At 43.5% G+C, this 23,994-nt stretch overlaps 3 protein-coding genes across 6 annotated transcripts; 2 read left to right on the top strand and 1 right to left on the bottom strand.

The window, feature by feature from the left end:
* Positions 1 to 244: 244 nt before the first annotated feature.
* marchf7 (membrane-associated ring finger (C3HC4) 7) lies at positions 245 to 10,008 on the top strand. Of its 4 annotated transcripts, none has more exons than XM_058403321.1 (11): positions 245 to 382; positions 2,962 to 3,144; positions 4,349 to 4,522; positions 4,661 to 4,817; positions 5,019 to 5,186; positions 5,291 to 6,248; positions 6,581 to 6,750; positions 7,765 to 7,868; positions 7,973 to 8,074; positions 8,191 to 8,239; positions 9,266 to 10,008. In XM_058403321.1, exons 1-11 carry the CDS (start codon positions 359 to 361, stop codon positions 9,364 to 9,366), a joined length of 2,190 nt encoding a protein of 729 aa, XP_058259304.1. In that variant the 5' UTR covers positions 245 to 358; the 3' UTR covers positions 9,367 to 10,008. The 4 variants fall into 4 exon arrangements, with proteins under 4 accessions (XP_058259304.1, XP_058259303.1, XP_058259306.1 ...); XM_058403320.1 differs by having other exon boundaries at positions 4,661 to 4,826; XM_058403322.1 differs by lacking the exon at positions 245 to 382 and adding an exon at positions 2,622 to 2,828 and having other exon boundaries at positions 4,661 to 4,826.
* Positions 10,009 to 11,648: 1,640 nt separating this feature from the next.
* On the top strand, positions 11,649 to 19,802 carry fam171b (family with sequence similarity 171 member B). Its single transcript, XM_058402214.1, has 8 exons — positions 11,649 to 11,982; positions 14,449 to 14,688; positions 14,848 to 14,940; positions 15,419 to 15,577; positions 16,114 to 16,284; positions 16,425 to 16,541; positions 17,174 to 17,297; positions 17,394 to 19,802. Exons 1-8 carry the CDS (start codon positions 11,829 to 11,831, stop codon positions 18,643 to 18,645), a joined length of 2,310 nt encoding a protein of 769 aa, XP_058258197.1. The 5' UTR covers positions 11,649 to 11,828; the 3' UTR covers positions 18,646 to 19,802.
* Positions 19,803 to 19,887: 85 nt separating this feature from the next.
* zswim2 (zinc finger, SWIM-type containing 2) lies at positions 19,888 to 23,617 on the bottom strand. The gene is given in 9 exon segments (XM_058403291.1): positions 19,888 to 20,462; positions 20,558 to 20,729; positions 20,845 to 20,918; positions 21,024 to 21,108; positions 21,474 to 21,566; positions 21,784 to 21,973; positions 22,074 to 22,114; positions 23,273 to 23,349; positions 23,421 to 23,617. Coding segments are annotated over 9 exon segments (1,428 nt in total). The 5' UTR covers positions 23,556 to 23,617; the 3' UTR covers positions 19,888 to 19,901.
* Positions 23,618 to 23,994: the final 377 nt, after the last annotated feature.

The following is a 23,994-nucleotide window of genomic DNA, read 5'->3' as shown; positions in this document are numbered from 1 at the left end:
TGTCAGATGTTATTTTTCTTCCGGTGGAACTATTTTTTAACACCTCCTAGCATTTAACCTTTTAAAATGACTTTTAAAATCTGGTTTGTAAGTCTTAAACTTGTTCATTTACGGTGTTTACTGATGACGTCATTGCGTTCAACTTTTATTCGGCGTCAAAATTCGGGCAAAATCTGACTGAACGGTGGAGTGACATGTGGGCGGGGCACGTGCCTTTTTTTTTCTCACTCTCTCCGATTGGCCGTGCCGCCTGTCAATCATCCGTCGACAAGATGGCGTTGTTGCCTTGTTTCCTAAAAGGAGCCCCTGCGCAGGTCACGTGACCTCGCCTATATCAACACACGGAGCGCCATTAGTGATGAGAAAAGACGGGAAATCAGAGGTGAGACACTTTCTGCTTTCTGCTGCACGGATTTCGGTCTAAAATTGTTAGCGACGCGCTCATCCAAACACGATTTCACGAGTAAAACGTGTTGGTGAAACGCCTGAGAAGATTTTAGTTACATGTTGCTTGTTTTGTCCGCTGTTTTTTTCCTCCTGTAAACAAAGTGGACAGAGTTATTAGCAGGCTAGCTAGCTGTTAGCTTGCTAACGGAAGAAATGCACGGGCCTGGAGTTTTGTCTGCTTTTTACACATTTTTAATTCGTGTTATATACAAGAAAATGCATTGGTAATTAAATCGATTTTTTTATTGAAATATATACGCGGTTGTGTGACTACTTATCTTAACTACGGAGCTTGTGTGAGATTTTACCGTGTGTTTTAGCTCGGTTATCGTTTCAGGCCCTGTCTCACTTCATGCATGACGAAATAGCGAATTTACTTTACATCAGATTACTGTCAGCTTTTTGTTTTCAACTTTTTTTTAAATAATAGAGCATAAATGTCGTATGCATTGCTTACAAGTGGCGTCTGAAATCAGGCCGGTTTTTATTTTTTCCCCTGTACACATGAACAGGCCAGACAGAATGAGAGACATTTTGTGAAGGACACACACTCACTGACCGCACTAAAGGTATAAAGATGAAAAGGAAACAGGTTGTTGAGATGGAGATCTTCGTGTTTAATTCATCTTCATGACTTTAAAAAGTTTGCAGCTCAAGTTACACGAGAAGGACTGGGTGATGTTTTGTTTTTTTGACACGGAAGAGTGTGTGTGTGTGTGTGTGGTGTGATGTGAGATCAAGCCTTTTATAACGTTTCACACCCTGGTGTGAATGATTCATGTCATGTTTTCACAGGAAAGTATCTAATACAGTCTCAAAATGTCGCCTGAGCGTGACGTCACGCCCTTGTTTTGCATATTAATTAATATCCATGGTTATTTGCATATCAAAACATGCTGCATGAGAAGCAGGATGATTCTCTGAACACGTCCAGATCGGGACTTGTGACTGCAACTAAGATGTCGAAATGAGACGACGGACATGGCGAGTGGAGACTCCTTCCGTAGATGATAGATAAGCGCAGTATTTGAACTATTGTGTGTTTTTGATGACGTGTTGGAGCTCATTTATGTTAACTGGTCATGCGCAGCCATGTAAAATTCATCAGAACAGTCGGATCAGAGAACTGGACAGCTCTGCCGTGGCGTCACGCCACCACAGACCAGCAGTTCTCTATTAAGAGCCGAGTCGAAACGAAGCCTTGGATGTCGAGAGTTGGAAAACTCTCATGAAATGGTTACGGATAGAATAACTCTCTTTTATTACTGTAAATGTCACTAAGAATAAAGTCAAGGACAAAGACGTGTACATAAACGGAGATGATCAGTGATTGGTTATTCGGAACAATAGTGACCATTGATTGGGTGCTGGGAATAATGAACGGTGATTGGATGTTTGGAGAGATGGCAGGAAACAGACGAATGCATTCGGATCCCCACAGTGGTCTGATAAAGTGGACTACGCTGTATGTTTTACTGCACTTTAAAATAATCTGGACAGCATTTAGACCATCATGGCCTCGAGTCCAGTTGATGCACTACTTCATATCACAGTTTTAAGCTTTATGTGTTGTGCAGCTTGTATATCTAGGATTAACAAACCCTTAATTGGCTGGAACTCGTGTTTAATCTGAGTACTTTCACAGACTGACTCTGAGTCTAAACATAGCCTTGAATAGTTTCCAACACCCAGCGCTTGGCTCTGCTGCTTCCAGAAAGTTCTCGAAGGCCGAGTTTTCGTCTCCTCGGCGTGGTCATTAGACAAAGGTTTCTGATTTCCGACAGCGTGACGGTTTAAATCGGAGTCAGCAGCCTTTGTGTTTTGGAAGCTGCAAGTTGAAAACCTGGCAGCGTCGAAGTTTAACCTGCAGGAGTGTGCTATTTTGATAGCGGGATATTTATAGAGTGGCTGATGGTGGGGTAGTTGTGGTCAGCAGAGGGGGAAAAATAACCTGTGCAGCTTTAAGGGCCAGGGAAGATGTTATGATTCTAATCGGGTCTCAATTTGAAAAGAAAAAAAAGAAATTCGTCAGTGCATACCGGCTGTAAACTGAAATTTTTTTTGCAAGGTTGTGTTGTGAAAGTTTGCTGGCTGAGCATGTTCAATATTTCCATATTGAAATATCTGTGATGGTGGTGCTGTAAAAACAAAAGATCAAGCGCTTTACTTTTCACTCCGAATCCCAGAATGCAATGCAGCTATATGGGTTGCGTCAGAAACTGGGCTCTACTAGATGGAGGGCTAAGAGACGATGATGCCGTTGACGATGGTATTAATATAAACGGTGAAGGTCTGAAAGCTGATCTGTTTGAGCAGAAGAGGAGAAGGGCTTAAGCACTAAAGCGTCGCTGCATCGTGTGTTTTCTTTATGCAGAGATGAAGTAAGGGTTAATCCTTCTCGCAATATATTTATCAGCATGGCATTGTGGGTAACATTAAAGTGGAAAAAAGTCTGATTACAGGATAAATTCTTTAACAGTCATATAATCTTCTCTTTTTTTTTTCCCCTTACAGTGCTCCTCAACAATGGATTCGAAGCCTCGCCGGCTGCCGTTCACGGTCTCCAGCTCCTCTTCTCTCTCATCGCCGCCGTCCTTCTCGTCCTCGTCGTCCGCCCTCAGCGCAGGCCGGCTCTATGGCAGAGGGAGCGAGCGCTTCAGCCGGGGTGCCGTGGGAAAGCTAGACTCAGACTACCAGGTACTAGTTCTTCTGGGTACCTGTAGGACAAAAAGCGGTGCCATGAAAACAAATCATGCTGGCAGCTTTTCCAGACTGAAGTTAGACAGGTGTGTTTCTGGTAGTGGTCACTTCCTCTTTGCATCTAGGTGAATCTTTGAATTCCTGTGATCCAATAGAAAACAAGAATGGTCATTAACGAACAAATGGAGCGTGTACTTATTAAACCTCCGCCCACATATGATTCTCTCTGCTCCTGTTTATTCACTTCGCTGTGAACAAAAATGCATTCCAGTGGTTGGAATGAACATTTTCTAATTAGCATACTAGCAACATTACTATGCTGTTGTTGCGTTAATAAAAACAAATTTTCTGTTTTTACAAAGCATCACTGCATTTTTCAGGCTTTCTGCATAAATCGAGTCTAAACTCCTCAATGCAAACCAATATAATGTTTGTCCACATTCAGAAGGTAGGGCAGTTTGGATGGCAGTCCAGTCCAGGCTAGGATCTCTGGCTCTTATGCTGGCTTGGCGATGAGCTCTTCACTAGATAAGGTTACGGGCTGTTTTTAAAACCTGCTGGTGTGCCGAGGCCCACACGCGAAAACACCATGACTCTTTAAGACCTAGCTTGTCATGATGAGCCTGTAAACACCTTTGTTTGCTTGAACTTGAATTGTCGAGCGTGTGTGGGGTGGATTAACACACGTCAGATGAGATGTCATACTGCTGTAGGGTTGAGTGTAAGAGGAACCGGAGATGACTGTCATTAGAACAACAGCAAAAAAGCAGTGTGTTCAGGGCAAAGCTAATTCCAGATCACGGTGCTATTTGCTTGCTCCCTTTGCCACCGAGACCAAGCGAACACCTGCCAGCTATTTTTGTCATTTGCATGAACTGTCTTTGAACTTGGTGTCCTTGGTGTGTCACATGTTCCCACGGCACCTCTGTGTTAATCATCATCATTGCAACACGGACCGCTCGGGATGCTACCAGAAATATTTTTTTATTACAGCAGGAGAGCGCCATGCCAGCTCGTTTAAGTTCTATTTAAGGCACGTTTCCTATTCCTACTATTTTTCTTTTTCAAAATAGCCTGCTTCTTATTTTGCCAGAATTTAGTATTTTAGCTGGCTAATGCTAAAAATCCTGTAGAAGCCCTGAAACTCCTTCCTGTTTGGAGGTTTCCTTTCGCTCATGGTTACAGTCTTGCCGTGTTTCAGAGCCCCTGTATTCCGGGATCCAGCAGGGATTACAGCTCATCAGAAAGCTGCCACTCCAGATGGAAGATGTCCACGTCCCTGTCGTCGTCTTCCTCCTCCACCTCTTCTTCCTCTACATCCATGCTGTGCGAACGCCCGTGGATGGAGTCATCTTACGGAGGAAGAAGTAAACATGTAAATGCAAAACCTAGTTTGTTTACTCGCTGAATGTTTATTCAGTAGCTTCTTAGAGCCTTCAACCTCATTGCATTCAAATCCTTGTTGCTTTGGGTGATTCTTTTTTTTTTTTTATCTTTGTTTGTTTTTGTTCAGGTCGAGACCGGGAGAGGATTAGGTTCATACTCCAGTCTCCTCAGTTCAACTCAAGACGACGAATCCAAAAGAGCCAAGCTGTCGTACACGAGTAGATCAGCATACAGCAGAACCCCGTCTACGTCTACAGCCAGCAACACCTACTCAAACATGGGAGGCATGTCAGGTATTCTTACACTAGCTAATTTTCATATTTCACTTTAACTAATGTGGTAATTTCAGAATCATACTTAAAAGCAATAAAACTCAACATGGTGAGTGTGTGTGATGATTTTCCTATCAGATTTTGAGGATTTAACAGTGCTGTGGTATAAATGAAAAATGTATTGATGTATTTTGAAATGCCCTTGTGTTTTAGATTCTTTGTGGACATCCAGCCTTAGCCCTCTGTCCCGGTCCTCTTCATCCTCCTCTTCTTCATCCGACGATCTGTGGGCTCGTAGAGATATAGAGAAGAGGACGGACTCGGGCCTGTCTGGTCTGGGAGAGGCCAGCTACCGGCCAACACCACTGACCTCCTCACTGTGTGCGTATAGCTTTAGCTTGGGTGATGAGGTGAAGCCAGTCAGGTTTAAACTTCTCGGCCTGTCTTACGGCAGTGTTTAATTCCCATCATGCTTTGTGTTTTAGACCGCCCAGAGCGTGTGACCTCCACCTACGCCCAGGGAGCTCGACCCAAAGAGAGCCTGTATTCCTCATCCCGCAGGGAGAACAGCTCCTCCTCCAGCCGCCGTCTTTCTTCCGACTTTGTCCCATCCTCACAAAGGCTGGTTTCCGACTATCAGCCGAGTCCACGTCTCTCCAGAGACTCGACGCGAAACTCCTCCAGCCTGTCCGAACCGTTTTCCCTCTCCTCTTGGAGCTCGCCCCCTTACACACCTTTATCTGCACGCAGCTCTAGCCCACCTCTGTCCAACCCTGCACCAGTGCCAAACCCCACTTCCGAGGGCAGCGACTCGGACAGCAGAAGCACGACCCGCCGCCTGTTGTCCCGCCTCTTTTCTAGACGCTCCAGTCAGGAGTCGAGCTCTGCCTCCGGTTCCACTTCAGCCTCGAGATCCTTTGACTCTGGGCCCGAGGAAGCACCCCCGTCTGAACCTCCACTAGCAGCCAGAGAGAGAGAGAACTCTGAGACGGAGCTGAGGAGCTCCTGGCTCAGCTGGAATCGCTGCAACCCACTGTTCTCCCGCCGCAGAAGAGAGGGACGAGACGAGACCGCTCGCATGGACGCCCACTCGTCTGTGCACGTCCCTCTTAGCAGCCCTGATGGTAGCAGGAAAACCTCCAGTCAGGAAGAAGACGTGGAGGAGGACGAAGAGGAGGAAGAGGACGATGTGTCGGAGGGCGCGGCCGCCGCTCCTCCGACCAGAGCCTCCGGACTCTCCTCCCTCTTGCAGGAAGCCGCACGTATGCCTGGGCGGAGCCCTGCCGTCACTCGGGTGATGACCGGACCTCTGTTCCGCATGCCCCAGAATGTGATTATAGGATTGGACGCAGCGGTGGATGGACAGAATCAGGCCGAGGCACAAGAGAAAGAGAAACCTGCCCCTTCTAGAGATCCGGAGAGACTTCGGAAGATTCAGGAGAGGTCAGAATGTTAAACATGGGGAATCATGGGCAGTATCTGATCCAAAGTCATTTTATAGTAACTGTAGTGCATGAGGTAAAAATGTCTTATAAAGCTGAAATGACCGGTACATTGCAAAACCCTGTAAAAAAAAAAAAAAAAAAACTTTTTATGCTTGTGGCCCATCATCCTTTGGCACTACACTTCAGTAAAAGTCAGTATAGAGGTCATTTCTATATTTCGTTCTTTTCAAAGAGCTCAAGCAGGTGTTAACATTTCATTCCATGTCATTGTCCTTATTTCAGCTAACTTGTTAACCTCTTTGCCCCCCCACCCCCACCCCCCTTCGGTAGCCTGCTGCTGGAGGATTCGGATGAAGACGAGGGTGATCTGTGCAGGATCTGTCAGATGGGAGAGACCTCGAGCTTGAACCCTCTCATCGAGCCGTGCCGGTGTACAGGCAGCCTGCAGTACGTTCACCAGGACTGCATCAAGAAGTGGCTTCGCTCCAAAATCAGCTCAGGTCCTCCGTGCCTCTTATATCTTTATAGATTTAACAGATTAATACACAACCTTTTCATCTGACAAGGGTCTTGCGGTCAGGAGACACGAGTTCGTTGCCATTACGGCGAATTGAGCAACTAGAAAATTGCACGACTGCTGGGAAATAAGTGTTGCACAAGTTCTCAAAAATGCCTGCTGGTTCAACTTTTCCACAAATCTTTCCCTTTCTTTTTCTCAACCATGTGTACATGTTTGTCCTTTTATCACTTCATTTGTTCTTTTTTTTCCCCTAACACCCCTATTTACTATTTAACAATTACTGTTTACTATTAACTGGGGTCCAAGCATGGGTCACCCCAGACTCTTTATTTCTGTAATGGATTCTGTTACTCGAGCTTGAGAGGCACTACACCAACACTCCTCCTGCAGTTTATCTCTGCATCTGTTTTCTTTCTCTGCACCTTCTCATCTTTTTTTTTTTTTTCTTTCCTCTGTGGCTTGTTTCCCTTTTGACCTTTCTCTTCTTCTATTGTATGTCCTTTTTTTTTTTATCTCTTGCTACTTTCTTTGTTCTTCTTTTTTCATTATTTCTTTGTTCTCGTTTTTTTTTTGTTTATTTCTGTTAGTTGCCCCCCCCCCGTTTTGTCTCTAATGTTCTGCCTCTCTCTCTCACACATGCTCACACTCTCGCACACATGCTCTCTTTCTCTCTCACACACAACCACACACACACTGTCTCGCTCTCGCTCACTCACATGCTCGCTCGTGCTCTGTCTCTCTCTCTCTCTCTCTCTCTGGTTTCCTACCTTGTTTCTGTCTTTTGTGCCTTGCTGCATCCTCTTCCTTTTTTTCCCCTCCCACTCTCTGTACTTCTTTTCTTTTTTTCTCTTCATTGTTCATCCTCTTCATTTACCTTTCATCATCTTCCTTCTTTTCAGTTCATATGGTGGGATGGTTTTGTAGTTGTTTTGTTTGTTTTTTTTAAATTTTTTTTATTATTTCTCTAATATCTGTAACTCGTGTGTCTCTGCAGGCTCAACCCTGGAAGCCATCACTACCTGTGAGCTGTGCAAAGAGAAGCTGCACCTGAACATTGAGAACTTTGACATTAACGAGCTGTACAGGTCTCATGAGCGGGTAAGAGGAGCGCTGCTTCAAACACGCCATTCGTGTGTGTGTGTACACTGAGCTCGTAAATGGTAAATCCTCCCAAGTGTTAACGATATTGACTGTGTTTGTAGTCGGAGTACGAGTTCATCAGCTGTGGCCTTTACCTGGTGGTGCTGCTGCATCTGTGTGAGCAGAGGTTCTCTGACGTGCTGGGCGCGGTCAACGAAGCCGGGGTGAGAACCTTTTCTTCTGCTCCTAGAGACACTTGGCACACCTCCTGTTACTGTACAATAGAAATATGAATAATGTTCTCCAAATCAAAGTCTTGTTCTCCTCCTCTCTCGCTCAGTTTTTCAACTTGGCGAGAACTCTTCACGAACACATGGACAATCTTGAAAGTACGTTTTTTTCGCACAGATTTCCTTTCCTTTCTTTTTTCATACATTTGGTACTTAATAGACCTCAGTAGATTTTGGGGGTAAGTACTGTTTCACCACACGGCTGATGTAGGAATATGATTCCTCTTATACCAGGGGTCCCCAACCACCAGGCCACGGACTGGTACCGGATCATTTGGTACCTTTTATGTCGCACACATTACTGCACAGTGGAAATTCTTTTTTTTGCATATCCCATCCTTGGGTTGGGGTCAGAGCACAGGGTCAGCCTTGATGCAGTGCCCCTGGAGCAAGGGGGGTTGGGGGCCTAGCTCAGAGGTCCAACGGTAGCATTTTGGCAGTGCTGGGGCTTGAACCTCCCCGATCTTCCAGTCAATGGCCCAGAGCCTTAACAACTTGATCCACCACCACCACCCCTATAACCTGGCCACAAAGAAACAAACTTTATTTTGTTATATATGTAAAATTTTTTATATGTAACTTATTTAAAAATATTCCCGCAGTCATGGATTTTTCCATACATCAGTAAGTCCGCACACTAAAATGACCCAAAAACAAATGTCACTACAGAGCCACCCCTATCAAAGGAGCTCCCGTGGAAAAATTGTCCAGTAATGAACCGGTGCAAGGACCAAAAAAGGTTGGGGAACCCTGTCTTATACCACAGCAGTTTGTCAACCATTATAGTGTTTATTCATTAAAAAAAAACGCTTTAAACAATTAAAGAAGGCAAAAAATTTCAAGTGCACACTCGTCTGTTTTTTGAGACTTCTTGCATAAATGCTAGATAAACTAGACGCCTCTTTCGGAAAGCTTTGCTAAATCTGCGATTATGTGATTTGCAGCCAAACAGTTCGATTCCAGTATCCAATAACACGCTATGAGTGTTTTGGTCATGCTGTGAACCTGGATAGATGCTAGATGTTTCTATTTCATATTACTTGCATGCCTGTTTGAGTTTGTACTTTGAGGTTCTTCTAAAAGTTTCTAATGAAATGAATTTAATTGCATCTTACCGTCTCCCAGACTCCTACGCCGAATCTGACGAAGATGATGCGCAGAACAGCAGACCATCCATCGACTTCGGTGACCTAGAGGACGAGGAAGAAGAAGAGGAGGAGTTTTAATCAGAACCAAGGAATACGGATCGGTCTCCGACGGGCCTGGAGACGATGCCGTACAAAAAGGAAAAAAACAAATATATATATATATATATATATACTGTCTGCAGCCCTAAAGGAGGGCTTTCACAATATGCAGATACACCCGTCTCAGGGGTGGGTGGGTGGGTGGGTGTGTGTGTGTCTCACCTCCCCTTAGGATTTTTGATTGAGTTGAATATTCATTTTTTAGATTTTTCTTCTGAAATTTGCTGAGCACATTATATAAAGCTTTATCAAGCAGAAAGTGAAGGACTTTAAGGCACAAAGGCTGGGGTGTAGCAAAGCGATGGAGGCTGTGGCTAACGGTTAGCAAGGCAAAGCTAAACTGAAATCTGTAGGTGTTGTATAAGGTGATGAACTGAAATTTAATATCAAAGATGGTTGGAAAAAAATAAATAAAAATGAATAAAATCCCTTTTAATTTCTTTTTTGTTTGTGATGAAGGGTTTTGCTTTGAAGCGAGTTTGGATCGAAGTGTATGAGTGCATGGTCTGCTGTTCCATTGTCTCAATGTTGCTTTTTAAGAAATGTAATTTGTCCTGCTCACACACTTTTCTTGATTATTACAATAAAAGTTTTTTGATGTACGGAGGTACATCACACGCATTCTGCTGCTTTCTTTCACAAGGAGCTTGAATTGGGACGATGTAGTGCCTCGTGTACACCACTGAGAATTCTCAAGGTTTGACCTCTGGTCAGTGGGTCTACCAGAAAATCGTTTGTGTTCATTTTTAGGCACAGGAAGGAAACAACCAAGTGTGAACCAAAAGTATGTCACCATCACACTCCTATGTGCTTGATGAACATCCATCCTAATCCAGATTTATTCTCCCTTGCTGTTCTAATAAGCTCCACTCATCTCCAGTAGGTGTTTGGAGTGTGGCTGTGCTGATGTGTATTATTCATTTAGCCTCAAGAGTATTAGTGATGGGTTAATGCCAGGGCTGTGTGCACAAGACCCCATTGAGCTTGTGGGACTTTGAGGGGCATTGTCATGCTTGAACAGATTTTCAGTGAAAGGAAATTGTCATGTAAATAAAAAGGTAATGCTGCAGCATACAAAGCCATTTTATACAACTGTGCTTCAAACTTTTGGGCAAGAATCACATATGGGGTGTGAAGGATCAGGTGTTCACAAACTTCATAAGATGTAGTTCAAGCTGGAGAGTAGTTGTTATTGTTGTGGCCTGATTTGAGAGCTGGATGAGTGTAAAGTGCTAAGAAAAGTTTTATCCTTATATATAAAATGGATTTTTAATCAAGCTGTTCTAGTTACTATCCTGTTTTGCTCCTCACCTTAGTACCAGAAAATGTAGGCTTTATTGATATAAAACTTGGGTCTAAGAACATGTTTTAGAATTTCATGGCTATCAAATTTCTACACTATATTGCCAAAAGTATTGGGACACCTCTCCAAATCACTGAATTCAAATGTAGTTTTTCAGGGGTTGGGCTCGGCCCCTTAGTTCCAGTGAAAGGAACTCTTAATGCTTCAGCTGCATACCAAGACATTTTTGGAATGACTCTAATTCATCCCAAAGGTGTTCTATGCGGCTGAGGTCAGGACTGTGCAGGTCAGTCAAGTTCCTCCACACCAAACTCACTCATCCATGTCTTTATGGACCTTGCTTTGTGCACTGGTGAGCAGTCATGTTGGAACAGGAAGGGGTCATCCCCAAACTGTTCCCACAAAGAGCATGAAAATGTCGAAAAATGTCTCGGTATGAAGCTGAAGCATTAAGAGTTCCTTTCACTGGCACTAAGGGGCCGAGCCCAACCCCTGAAAAACAACCCCTGAACTCAATGATTTACAGGGGTGTCCCAATACTTTTGGCAATATAGTGTAGATAGCTATTCTAAAATAAACCTGTAAATGTAATTTACACTTAAAGTGATGCCTGGCTGCAAAAAAGCAGAGAACTTCTCTAAATGACTTTGTAGTTTTTCCCTTCAAAGATTTTATGTAAAACACAACAGAGCTTCAACAAGCTGGAACCCTCAAAGGTTGTTTAAGCATACATGTTCACTCGAGGTCCACCACCGGAACAGTGATGTTCACACCTTCACCCAGTAACCACTTTATTGTCTATCAATAAAATTATGTTGTGCTCATGGTGATGCTGCTGATGATGATGTAATGCTGAAACCCTTACTGAGCTAGAGAGCATTACACATCAATCTGGCAACCCCAAACTCGCGGCATGATTGGCCGGCAGATGGCGCGATGACGTAACAGTGGACCACAGTGACGCGTTGCCTCCCCGCATCCTCCGTGCGCCTTGACCGTGATGTTCAACACCACGACGTGACCGGGGAAGGGGAGGGTGGAGAAAAAGAAGAAGAAGAAGAAAAACAAACAAACAAAAGAATACACAACAAGAGAAAGGAAACGTGGCGCTGGAGGAATCAGTGATGTCTCTCTCGCCATGCCGCATCCCGCCGCGTACCTGCTGCTGCTGCCGCTGCTGCTCACCGTCGCGCTCGCGCTCACCGAGGCCGCGGAGCTGAGGGGTCTCGAGCACAATGCGGAGACGCCTTCGCGCAAAGGACGTCGGGAGGAGACGGCGACCGCGCCTGCGGGTAACAATAACATGCTGTAATCACACCAGGCTCGTGCTCATCATCATGGCCTGTCCCCCCCCCCCCCACACACACTTTTTTTCTCCCCTCTCGCGCATCCTCTCATCACCTCTTTATCAAAATACAGCGCGTGCGTTGTGTTGTTTTCATTGAAGAAAGCGCGCAAATCAATAAATGCAGGTTCTTTGACAGATAAAAGACTGAGAGCGTGATGGACTGATTTTGTTTACGGTAACGTATCGGGTCAGGTTTCATGTCTGCGTTCGTGTCGGCTTCAGTATTCATGATGCACATTTCCATCCGTGCACAGTAGCAGATACTGCATAACTCATTTCACACGTGCATTCCACAGTATTTCTCTAGGGGAGGTCAACACTTCTTTTAATAAAAGTGTGCGTGCTTCAGACGTCTTCTTTTTCCCAGGCTTCTTTAAATTAACTTATAATATGCAGCTCTAGATTTTTGCACTAAATTATATAAATAAATTTGTCACATTTGTTACAGGCTACAATTCTTCACTCGTGAGTTGCATGACTTTGTTGCTACACATCATAAAGGATCACTTTTGGTTCAGTAGTTAAGATCGGTCTTATAACGTAACCTGAACTCATTGAGTTCAGGTGTTGTTCTTCAGGGGTTGGGCTCGGCCCCTTAGTTCCAGTGAAAGGAACTCTTAATGCTTCAGCTTCATACCGAGACATTTTGGACAATTTCATGCTTTGTGGGAACAGTTTGGGGATGACCTCTTCTTGTTCCAACATGACTGCACACCAGTGACCAAAGCAAGGTCCATAAAGACATGGATGAGTGAGTTTGGTGTGGAGGAACTTTACAGAGTCCTGACCTCAACCCCATAGAACACCTTTGGGATGATTTAGAGCGGAGACTGTGAGCCAGACCTTCTCGTCCAACATCAGTGCCTGACCTCACAAATGTGCTTCTAGTGGAATGGTCAAAAAATTCCCATAAACACACTCCTAAACCTTGTGGAAAGCCTTCCCAGAAGAGTTGAAGCTGTTATAGCTGCAAAGGGCGGGACAACTCCACATGTAAAGCAGACATCCCAGTTTTGGCCTGGCTCACAGTCTCTGCTCTAATTCATCCCAAAGGTGTTCAGGACTCCACAACAAACTCTCTCATCCATGTCTTTATGGACCTTGCTTTGATCACTGGTGTGCAATCATGTTGGAACAGGAAGGGGTCACCCCCAAAGTTGGAAGCATGAAAACTGTCCAAAATATCTTGGTATGAAGCTGAAGCATTAAGAGTTCCTGGAACTAAGGGGCCGAGCCCAACCCCTGAAAAACAACACCTGAATTCAGTGATTTTGGAGGGGTGTCCCAAAACTTATATATATAGTGTACAATGTGATGTAGACAACCACCGACATCTTAAATCCCCTAATAAGAGGATGGAGTAGGACAAGATGAAACTTATGGGTCAGCTGCATATACGATATTGGCGATGGCAAGACTTTTTCTGGTTTTGAAGGCGACCGCTCTGTTCGTGGAGTTTATTTACTGTTATGAAAACGTGAACGTATTTCATTCCTTCCAGGTGAAGATCTGCAAACCTTTGCTGCACCCAGTATATTTAAATTTTTTTGTAATCGTAGGTCTAGGATCTTCATCATATAATCTTTATAATTTTCATTATATAATAATCATCACATTCTGGTACAGAATCTTTATTCACAGGTCATATGTATAACGTGACCAGTTTAGTGCCACTGCGACCGGACAACGTTCTGTCAGTGTGAGAGATGATTTTTTTATTCAAATCCAGAGAGAGCGCCGCTACGTTCTCTGACAAACATCTAAAAGGAGGATGGAGTTAGATGATGGGATATCTTGCAGGACAGCTACAGACTACATAAAACAGTCAAAACAAAGTAAAAGACTACAATACAGTGTATCTCACATTTATTATATTGTTACGCCGCTGTTGAATTCTGGAATCTGATTGGTCAGAATGTGTTGATTATTTACCAAATGTCTGGCTTTAAGCATTGTTTTAAATATCTTAGCTACAGTATTTGAATAAATTATTTATTTATTTATTTAAATTATTTATTTGCTTGATAAATAGTTACGCAGTTGAAAGAATGAACAGTAAGAATAAAATCGATGCACATTTTGACTTTCTGCTTCCTTGGTGCTCATGTATGATGCACACAGTTGCCACTTTGATCTATTTTTAAGCGTCTCTGGTGGAGACGTGGGTCTCTTTCTCATTATTATTTCATGGTGATGCTAAGGTTAAAGCGGGATACCGGGCGTCATTAATAAACAAAAGACAATGACAAATAGGCATGAAATACTTGAATGCTTTAAAGTTTTGTATTCTTTTCTCTTTAATTAAACAGTAAGGAATGAACAAGACACAATGAGTAATTTGCAGCGATTCCCAGACCAACCAAAACTCACACTAAACTGAAAATGTTCCTACCTCTGCTCTCGCCTCTAGAGCCGTTCGCATCTCTGACGCTGAAGGTGTGGGTGAAGGATGCATCCAGTCAGCGGTACCTGAGTGGCGCCGCTGTCCGGGTGTTTGTCAATGGATCTCTGCTACAGTCTAGCCAAACTGAGGAAAATGGAGAAGTGCTTCTGACCGTACCCTACCAACTGGGGGTCACCCTCACTCTGGTGGCCAGCATGGAGGCCTACATGCCCACTCAGCTGCCCTGGAAGACCACCAAGATGCCCAGTGAGTCTAGTGCATACATCCTTCTCTTACCTTCAGAAATTCTTTTCTCTGTTGAAAATATCAGGGATATTATTTTTAAAACATGTTCTGCCACAGCGCTGTTGAAGTCTGGATTCTGACTGGTCAGAAAGTGTTTATGAAGTGTTTATTATTTTTCAGTATTTTCTGCTGTTACGATGTCCCTGGTCCCACAAACCCAAGGCAACATCTGGCTCTTTGAAGATACTGTATTGATAACTCGAAAAACATCTGGTGAGCACACATGCTAAATCTGTGCATTTCTGAGACATCTCTTAGAAATATGTGGGGTGTTCTTTATTTTAACCAGATAAAAAAGTAAATAGAAATGGAGTAGAGGTAACTAAGAGATACAGTACGTGTTAAATTTGTTGTCAGTTTGTTAACCAAATGGGGGGGAAATAGAGGCCTAACGTATAAAATTATGCACCAGTATATAAATATCTCAACAGTATATAATATTGAAGAAATAGTAAAACCTATCACACTAAACGCTGTGTTATAAATTTAATTTGACACTTTAGCTATACAAAAGCCTCCTAGTGGTCCAGCGGCAGGATCCTGCTCTCTCATTGCCGTGAAGCGGGTCCGATTCCTGGGCAGGAATCATGTGGAGCAAATGAGCTCCTAAACAGGCGACCCTAAACAGGGAGCAGCTGAAAGAACAACAACTTTAGCTATACTATCATTTACTGTATGATTTCTTCTGCAGACGTGTCATCACAACCCATTGTCCAGTTCCCCAAGAGCCTCTTCTTGCTCCCAGAGAACACTACTATCTCCGCAGTGACTGCGTACCTGACAGTTCCAGCTCCGCCTCCAGAGAAAGATGGTCATTTCTGTAGCATGGGGGTCTTCAACAGCAAAGGAGGTACAGAGCTGTAGAGCTGCAGCGCACTCGTGAATAAATGTTAATTACCACAGAGACAGCAATCCCTGATATTCTGAACTCCTTCAGGCCAGATGTTACTTACAGAACAAATATGTGTTATGATATTATGGAGAGCTGGCCATTCATCAATTTGGAAAGTACCTTGGGCGAACACTTCTGCTTGAATACTTGATCATATACTCATGTGTTTAATGAATTCACACATGGCCAGGGCAAGTCATTAATCATCACTACATCTATCTGTCGTATGAGCTCCATGTTTTATTGATTAATTGATTTGAACACAGTGTGTCAGGTCTGCTGATCTATGGATGCCATACATTAACGTGAACATCTATATCACATGCAGCTCTGGTGCTGTGCTGTACCTCGGGTTCCACTGTCTGGTCACACTGTGTTATTCTTCCCTCACTACCACACCAAAGACCAGAATCAATATAAATGAACATATCACAGCAAACATTTACTACTGTCTTGGCATTTATGAATTACGCTGCACTTTGCTGAACTTTCAGGATACAGGAGCATGAAATTGAGCCCTGTGGCAGTGCTGAGTGCTCAACTGCTCTCCAATGGGAAAGAGATTGACATCAAAGGGCCAATCCAGCTCACCGTACCTTTACCATACCACAGCCATCTCCGAGCCTCCGACTCCCTGCCTGCCTGGAGCTTTGACATGACCACAGGTTGGTGAGGAACATTCAGAGAAAATATAATATTCATTCTCCTTGTTTCTTGATGCTCGATATTTCCAAATACTTGATAACACAGCCCTAAGCTCAACGAGGCTACTTTAAATTTTTTTACCATGTTCTTTTCGATCCAGGTACGTGGGTGAACAAAGGTATCGGCTCTGTTCGGATGGAGAGAAATGGTCTGGTCTGGACCTATGTGGCTCCTCACCTTGGAAACTGGATTGCAGCACCATCTCCAACATCTAATGGTATGTATTCCCAGATGACACACACACACACACAGTGTATGCAATTTATGTCTCAATAAAGTAACAACTGGCTTGTTTGCTGATCTGGAAGACATTGCCATAATGTTGTTTTTCTGATAATCTGATCTACTCCATGATTTACATAATCTCCCAACCTTTCAGGAGGCTTTTTATTAACTGATCTGGATTAACTGGGTCATTGGGAATAAAGGTCTTGCTCAAAAGGTCCAATAGTGGCAGCTTGGTTATACTGGAACTTGAACCCATGACCACCAATCAGTTGCCCAGTAACCTAACCCCTGTTCAACTGCTGGACCACTGTTTAACTCAATAAAATATCCCAAATATTTCAACTATAACAATATGGAAAAACAATATTTAAACAGTTTTTAACTTTCCAGGTAGCAAAGTAATAAAAGAATGTTACTTTAGTGAACATACCTGTGTGTGTGTGTGCTATCTAGTTTAAGTTTACTCTAATACTAAGACACATTAATTTCCATATAGTCCATGACCCATTCATGTTGTGCTTTGAAGCAGAAATATCCAAGGCATCCATAATCTGTGTTCATCACTTAATGATTATGTGAACAAGGCCTGAAGTGTAACTGGATTTCTGTCTGAAAATCTAGGCTACACAGGACATGCAACTTCGATGGAATTCATCTCATACCATACATACCTTCTTATGGGCATCTTGGGTGGGACTCTTGTGATCATCATTGGATTTTTATCTGTGATTTTATGTCACTGCAGGTAAGACGTCTCAATGATTTAGGCTAACATTCATCTTATCTGGACTAACGCTAAAAGGCTCGCCAAATGATGTTTTTTCCCTCATTTGCTTTGCAGAGAGTTGAGCCATGAGACTGAAAGAAAACGATGGATCTCCACTAGACTGTCAATCATCAAGAAAGACCAAACCACTTCTACCAGCTCAGATGAAGTCCATGAGCCCTTGTACAATAATGGAGACCATAACGGAGATAGGTCTTACTCAGTGGCTGCGAGAGGTGCAGGCGTATCAGCGTCTCCGCGACATCAAACCAACTATAACATCTACGTCGATAACGTCTGCCGACCAGCGGGGAACCTGTACGAGAACATTGGAACTGCAGGCCTAGAGAACCTCAGAGTTACTGTACCAAACTTGTATGTTAACAGCGATGAAGTAGCAAAGCTTAGAGAGATGTCTGACAAGGGCACCCCTTGGCAAGCTCCTGGAGAAAATTCAACATATCGAGATAAGCTGTTCCACATCTATAACCAGCCTGTGGCCATTGTCCAAGCTCCGGAGCATTTCCCTGCCCCGGGACAGACCGAGTCCACTGGAAGCCGGTGCGCCACCTTTCCCCGGAACGGCATGGAGCACGGAGCACAGACTGAGCGAAACCTGAAAGACAGTTTCACTCAGACACTGCCAAAAGTCCCACAACAAGACAACAATGTGCAGCCTGCGCTAGAAGGCCCACAGAACTCCACTGCCAACCCAGGAATCTGGGGCCGCTATAGCCACTTGCTCGAGTCCGTCTCTGTCCCGGGAACCCTGAACGAGGCGGCTGGAATGGGTACTTTCCATGGTGAGCTACAAGGAATATCTGAGCAGACCCTGCTGGAGCTTTCCAAAGTCAAGCCTTCTCCTCTGCCTCCTCGGGCATGGTTTGTATCTTTGGATGGTAAACCAGCGGCCCAGGTACGCCATTCCGTAATCGAACTCCAAGGAAGGCACCGGCCAGGAAGCAGCAATGACACCAGCCTGGACTCTGGGGTGGATATGAACGAGCTTCAGCAGTTGGTACGAAAGAGCGATCAGGAAGGACCTTCGATCACCAACATGCCCAAAGTAGCAAGGGGCCGTGGCCACGAGGAACAAGACTTGAGCAGCAGCGAAATCGGAAGTCCTGAAGACACATCTCTGAGGAACACACTGGAGGGCAGCAGTGCAGCTATCCCAAACATCCCAGAGGATCAAGATGCTGGTGACACATCCAGCGAGTCCAGATCCACTCCACCACCCAGGAGACTACGCAAGGTACGGGATAAGAGGCCTGATAAGAAAGCAACTCGACATGTGAGGGAGGAAAGAGCGCAAACAAAACGTTAGGTGTGTGCCTAATATAGTGTGTGTGCTCTGCTTTGGTGACGGCCAGATATTCCTGGTTTTCATCAACCTGCCTTATTGTACTTTTCGGGAGAGATGCCACACAAGGATGACCTGTCTAAACCATTGGAGTATAGCTTTCTTAAAGTGAATTTCTGTGGTGTTTGCAAGTTTTCTGCATCCAGCTAACTGCCCATCCATGACACCAATTCATTGTTCCTACACCACAGCTTCACATCTCACAGTCAGTGTCGTGTTTGTACAAAGTCTTATGTTTACAAGAGTGCATTGCAATACCATGTATTCAGTTCCATTTTTTTTCCACTGTGAGCACAATGCCTGTATGTACAAAGCTATTTTTAGACTGATAACAAGTATGAATACTCAAGGGAATGTTTGGAACGGGATGATCGCTTCCTTTTTATTGTAAATTCAGGTGTAGATATGAGAAGTTAGCAAGAACTGCCACCAGAGTGCCAATAATAATGATAATAACAAAATCCTGTAAAAATTTGTCATCTGGAATTCTGAGATAGGAAAAAGGAATGTCAAGTATATAACCTGTACATGATCTTTTTTTCTGGCATTCGGGAAAAAAATAAGAACTAATCTGATTTAAAAAGGCCTTTTTTTGCCTCGCACTTAAAGTTTGTTGTTTAAATTCCTCATATGTGCATGCTGTATTTAATTTAGGTTTTGTGTTAGAGAATGTAGCAACAAACAGCAGAATTTTGCCCCTAGGTTTTGTTTTACCAAAGCTTTAGCCCCAAACACATCACCATGATATTATTTAACAGCTGTCAATCATGATTGTTTGTGCATAAATGTTTTGGTGGACGATATCATTTACTGACCAACAGACTGCTTAATTTTACATTTTTCAACAAACAGGAAGCTTGTTGCCATGTAGCAGAGGAACATGATCTGGGGTTTGGCAGGCAAATCGATTTTGGTATAATGCTGATAAAAATAGTTCTGCATGACTGAAAATAATTTTCTGTTCTTTTGTAGATAGCGTCTAGTCGATTTTCACGTTGTACTGTGTGTCATTTATGTAAATTACTGACCACTTCAAATGGGGAAGTTCTCTCATTTCTTCAATGCTTTGCTGACCAGTTTGTGATTTGCAGTTTTTGTGCACATCAATAAAGGAACTAGCCAGTGTTAGATGGAATAGCTTAAGTGGTTTATTTCAATCGCATTTCAAGATTTCTTAAAATGTAAATGTAAAATGTAACAAAGGAAGGAAAAACACACTATTAGCTCCTTCCTTGTGTACCACTGCTAGGTATGCTTGTTGGCTGCAAGTCAAGATTGATTTGATTATCACTGCTGGACCATGCTCCTACACCCGCACCATCGCTCTCTGACCTCAATGGTATGTTCCGCCCACGAACAGAGAGTTGGGATTAATTGTCATGGTTGCTGAAAACCACATTCAAGCTCTATTGGGTTCTCCAAGACCCTTCCATCCTCCTAACCAGAAAAGACACAGACAGACTTAGACAGTATATCTTTACACTCATTTTCTTTCTAGCCACCAAGACTGGAGCTTGTTCCAAAGATAAGCACCTCTGCAGGGAGCTAGATTCACGGGAATTGGGCGTTGCACTCTGTGTGCTGTCGATGCCGAGGGCCCGGGTGCGCTGGACGATGGATGGTTGATGAGTAAGGATGATCTGGGCACGGCTTGTACGAGTTGATGTACAGATCGGCTTATTGTCATCACCTCTCCACGTGAGAGGGTTGTAGATGACATGCCAGTCCACGGGGCAGCAGATAGACTGTTTTAACCACATCTTGATACAGTCAGAATGAAACTGCAGTGCCAGGGAGAGAAAGGATATCCTGGTTTGGTATCTGTTTTCATTTTGGTGTTCTCAGACGATTGACAAACCTCAAAGTACACAGTTACCTTGTGTTGACAGGGGAGAATTTTAACCTGCTGACCCACACGGAAGCTCTGAAAGCAAAGGCGACACTGCATTCCTGGTTCCAGAAGTCGAGATCCTGGGAGAACGTGCTTTTCTGGGAAAATCTTCAAAACATGCTCTGGAACCACTTGTGACATGACACCAGTGTTAGTGCTGTAACACAGAATGGGCAGTTTCCATTAAATATATTCAAGCAATTAGATTTTATGTATATATATATATATATATATATATATATGTTTTGATTATATGACAGACCTCAGCTTACTTGGTGCACATCTCTTGATTGTCAGCTAAGCTTTTCTTGCTTTCCACCATTAGTTGCCATGACTGATTTCTTTTCTGTAGAATCATATTTAATCCACATAGGTGTCAGTTAGAAAAGATGGAGGGGAAAAATAACAAGACCAAACCCTTGTTTGGTGGATAGCGAAAATAGAAACTCACCCTTCTCACTGCAAAGCTGTGTTGAGGATGACAGCTTCTCTTAAAGCATTTCCCACACAGGTGGTAATAACTGCACACGGTGCACCTGCAGTGGGAACGCAGATTTCACTTCATTACATAGAAGATTAAACAAGTAATGGAATATGCTGCCTCAGGAGTCAGTCTCGACATTTTATAAATCCTCTGAGCAAATGATGGAGTCTGCAACACTGTCTAATCGTGATGGCTTCATCTAAAGAACCTGGACAGGTGAGCTTTAATAGTGTTGACACTTCAAAGGTCGATAGGCCGAAGTTACACCACTGGAATTCTGTCATGAGCACTATGTTATCCACATAAAGTGCATGTTGTTCTTTGCATAGATATTCTGTAATCAAGGTCTTGTTTATAATTATAGTGATGACACCCATATTACTGTTTATTCTAAGGATACAAATCAGTGGACGTTACTTATTAATGGAAGATTCTTGTTTCTTGGACCTGCTCTGATGGTCAGCCCACACTTTCATGCAGGAGATGTGAACGTTGTTTCCGCATCCAAACCTATACGATGACAAAACCGGCATAAACCATTGCCTAAGCGGTGACGTGTGGATGTGAAACGAGATCTTTGCATATATTTATTGAGAGATGAGAAATATCACATCGTATTACTTTTAATAACAATTAAATTAAAAATAAAAAAACAAACTCATAATAAACAAATTCCAAATGATTAGTTATTGGTCAATCGATACATTGGTCAGACCCTTGGACGAACCTGCAATATACCACTGGAAGTCTTTTCCTAATCAGCTCTTCTTGACAGATGGGACAGATATCGTCATCGCTAACGCCTTTCTGCCGGACCGTACCGTCATCTTCAGGGGCCGATGGGGCACTGGCCATCTTGTACGGATGCTCGAGCAACTCCAGGATCTGTCTCTCTCCAAGACCTGGCTGGAAACAATCTGGACAAGAGGACATGTAAGAGAGATCAGTGGTTATAAACAAAATAAATAGAAAAAAAACAGAAAACAAAACATGGACCGTTTAATGGTGAAAACTCACATTCATGATTTCTTGGCAGCTGAAACTTGCGCATCAAAAGCCTGCAAAGATGAAATGAATCACTGAATTAATCTCTTGTGATGCATCATGGAAAGCTTTGTGTGCTAGAAAGAATTCTGTGGCACGGGTGAGTCTCTGTGCTTCTCTGGAAACTTCTTACTACACATAACTTATTATATTACCTTTAGTAAGTCATGTGTTCTGGTCAGACTCGCTGTGGGCGTGTCCAAGGAACACTGGTCTATAAGCTATAATACGACAGCTAGCATGGTGCTAAACGTATCTTTCTGCGATGTGTACGATACACGATATGCGTCACGACACACAGGATTCTTAACAAACTGACGGCAAGCATCAGATTTCAAAACGTGTAAAATGTCAACAACACAGTAGAGAATGAAAAACGGCTGTGACATCATCAGGATATAAACTTGCTAGTGTTTCTCTGTTGCGTTGCTTGTTTTAGCGTGATAGCATACTCTCAGCACGTCTGGTCAGAGACACGACAAAAGAGACGAAGAAGATCCGCTTCAGATAGACCTATCCTGATAGACCAATCAGACATAACATTATGACCACTGTCCGGTGACGTGAATAAGTCTGATGATCTCCTCATCATGGCACCTGTTAGTGGGTGGGATATATTAGGCAGCAAGTCAACATTTTGTCCTCAAAGTTGATGTTAGAAGCAGGAAAAATGGACAAGCGTAAGGATTTGAGTGAGTTTGACCAAAAGGGCCAAATTGTGATGGCGGATAGACCACTGGATCAGAGCATCTCCAAAACTGCAGCTCTTGTGGGGTGTTCCTGGTCTGCAGTGGTCAGTATCTATCAAAAGTGGTCCAAGGAAGGAACAGTGGTGAACCGGCGACAGGGTCAAGGCTCACTGGGGAGTGAAGGCTGGACCGTGTGATCCAATCAAACAGACGAGCTACTGTTGCTCAAACTGCTGAAGAAGTTAATGCTGGTTCTGATAGAAAGAGGTCAGAATACACAGTGCATGATGATGACGGCTGTTTTGGCAGCAAAAGGCAGGTGGTCATAATGTTATGCCTGATAAATGTCTGTCACAGAAGACTGTAATGTGATGACCTACACGCATCATTTAAATCAACTTTTGAACTCATCTCTGAACACGAGTAACCTGTGACAAAGCTTTTCGACTGGACCATGGCCCGGTGTGATGATTTACACCGTACCAGCAGATGTGTTTGCAGAGGTCCTTCTCTTTCTGGAAGGTTCCACAAGTGCAGGTATGAGGATCACCCAGAAACACCTGAACAAAAACACCTGAACTGACGAACAGTTACCAGATTATTTATTTATTTATTTTTTTAAAAATCTCACTTTATAGCTTTCAGATTCTCCATCTTCATTAATAAGGAACCCAGTTGGCCCAAGTTCATTCACGGACATGGTGGTGTTGAGGGACTCGTCCTGATGCCTACTTACTGCATCTCTCCAAACTCTTTTTCGGAGCATTACTGCAGTTTTGACCTAATACTTACAAATGAGCACAAATAATTTTCTCAATAAAAACTTACTCAAACTCTCCTGAAAAAAACAAAACAAAACACAATGTCCTCAGACGAGCTAAAAAAAATGCTAACAAGCTTATTCTCTACATCTACCGTTACCTCAACGGATTTCTTCACTTTTTACGCTGGATCTCAAATTGGCGCCAAACGAACACAAGGGCACTAAGTAGTCAGTACGTGCTCATTGTTTTGCACACTACGTAGTGTTCTTCTGTGCGAACTAAGGAACCATTTGCAACTCAGCCCCTTCACTCAGGCGTCTCTATAGCAATGGAAAACCAGTGGCGAATCTGAATGTAGCCGCAAGATGGCGACGCCGGGCTTTATCTTCCGTTGTGCCTCGTGCTAGGTGAAATCGTAGCACGAGGCTGTTTTTTTCCAAG

Source organism: Hemibagrus wyckioides, linkage group LG11 (assembly GCF_019097595.1).
Source record: "Hemibagrus wyckioides isolate EC202008001 linkage group LG11, SWU_Hwy_1.0, whole genome shotgun sequence".
NCBI lineage: Eukaryota > Metazoa > Chordata > Actinopteri > Siluriformes > Bagridae > Hemibagrus > Hemibagrus wyckioides.
This window is presented reverse-complemented; position numbering and strand designations above follow the sequence as displayed.

Excerpts from the sequence above, each read along its gene's own strand:
- marchf7 (XM_058403320.1), top strand. The coding sequence starts at position 359 with ATGAGAAAAGACGGGAAATCAGAG. Across the intron at positions 5,187-5,290 it reads ACCACTGACCTCCTCACTGT|ACCGCCCAGAGCGTGTGACC; the intron begins GTGCGTATAGCT and ends TTTGTGTTTTAG. Across the intron at positions 8,075-8,190 it reads GCGCGGTCAACGAAGCCGGG|TTTTTCAACTTGGCGAGAAC; the intron begins GTGAGAACCTTT and ends TCTCTCGCTCAG.
- fam171b (XM_058402214.1), top strand. The coding sequence starts at position 11,829 with ATGCCGCATCCCGCCGCGTACCTGCTGCTGCTGCCGCTGCTGCTCACC. Across the intron at positions 14,689-14,847 it reads GAAGACCACCAAGATGCCCA|TATTTTCTGCTGTTACGATG; the intron begins GTGAGTCTAGTG and ends ATTATTTTTCAG. Across the intron at positions 14,941-15,418 it reads GATAACTCGAAAAACATCTG|ACGTGTCATCACAACCCATT; the intron begins GTGAGCACACAT and ends TTTCTTCTGCAG.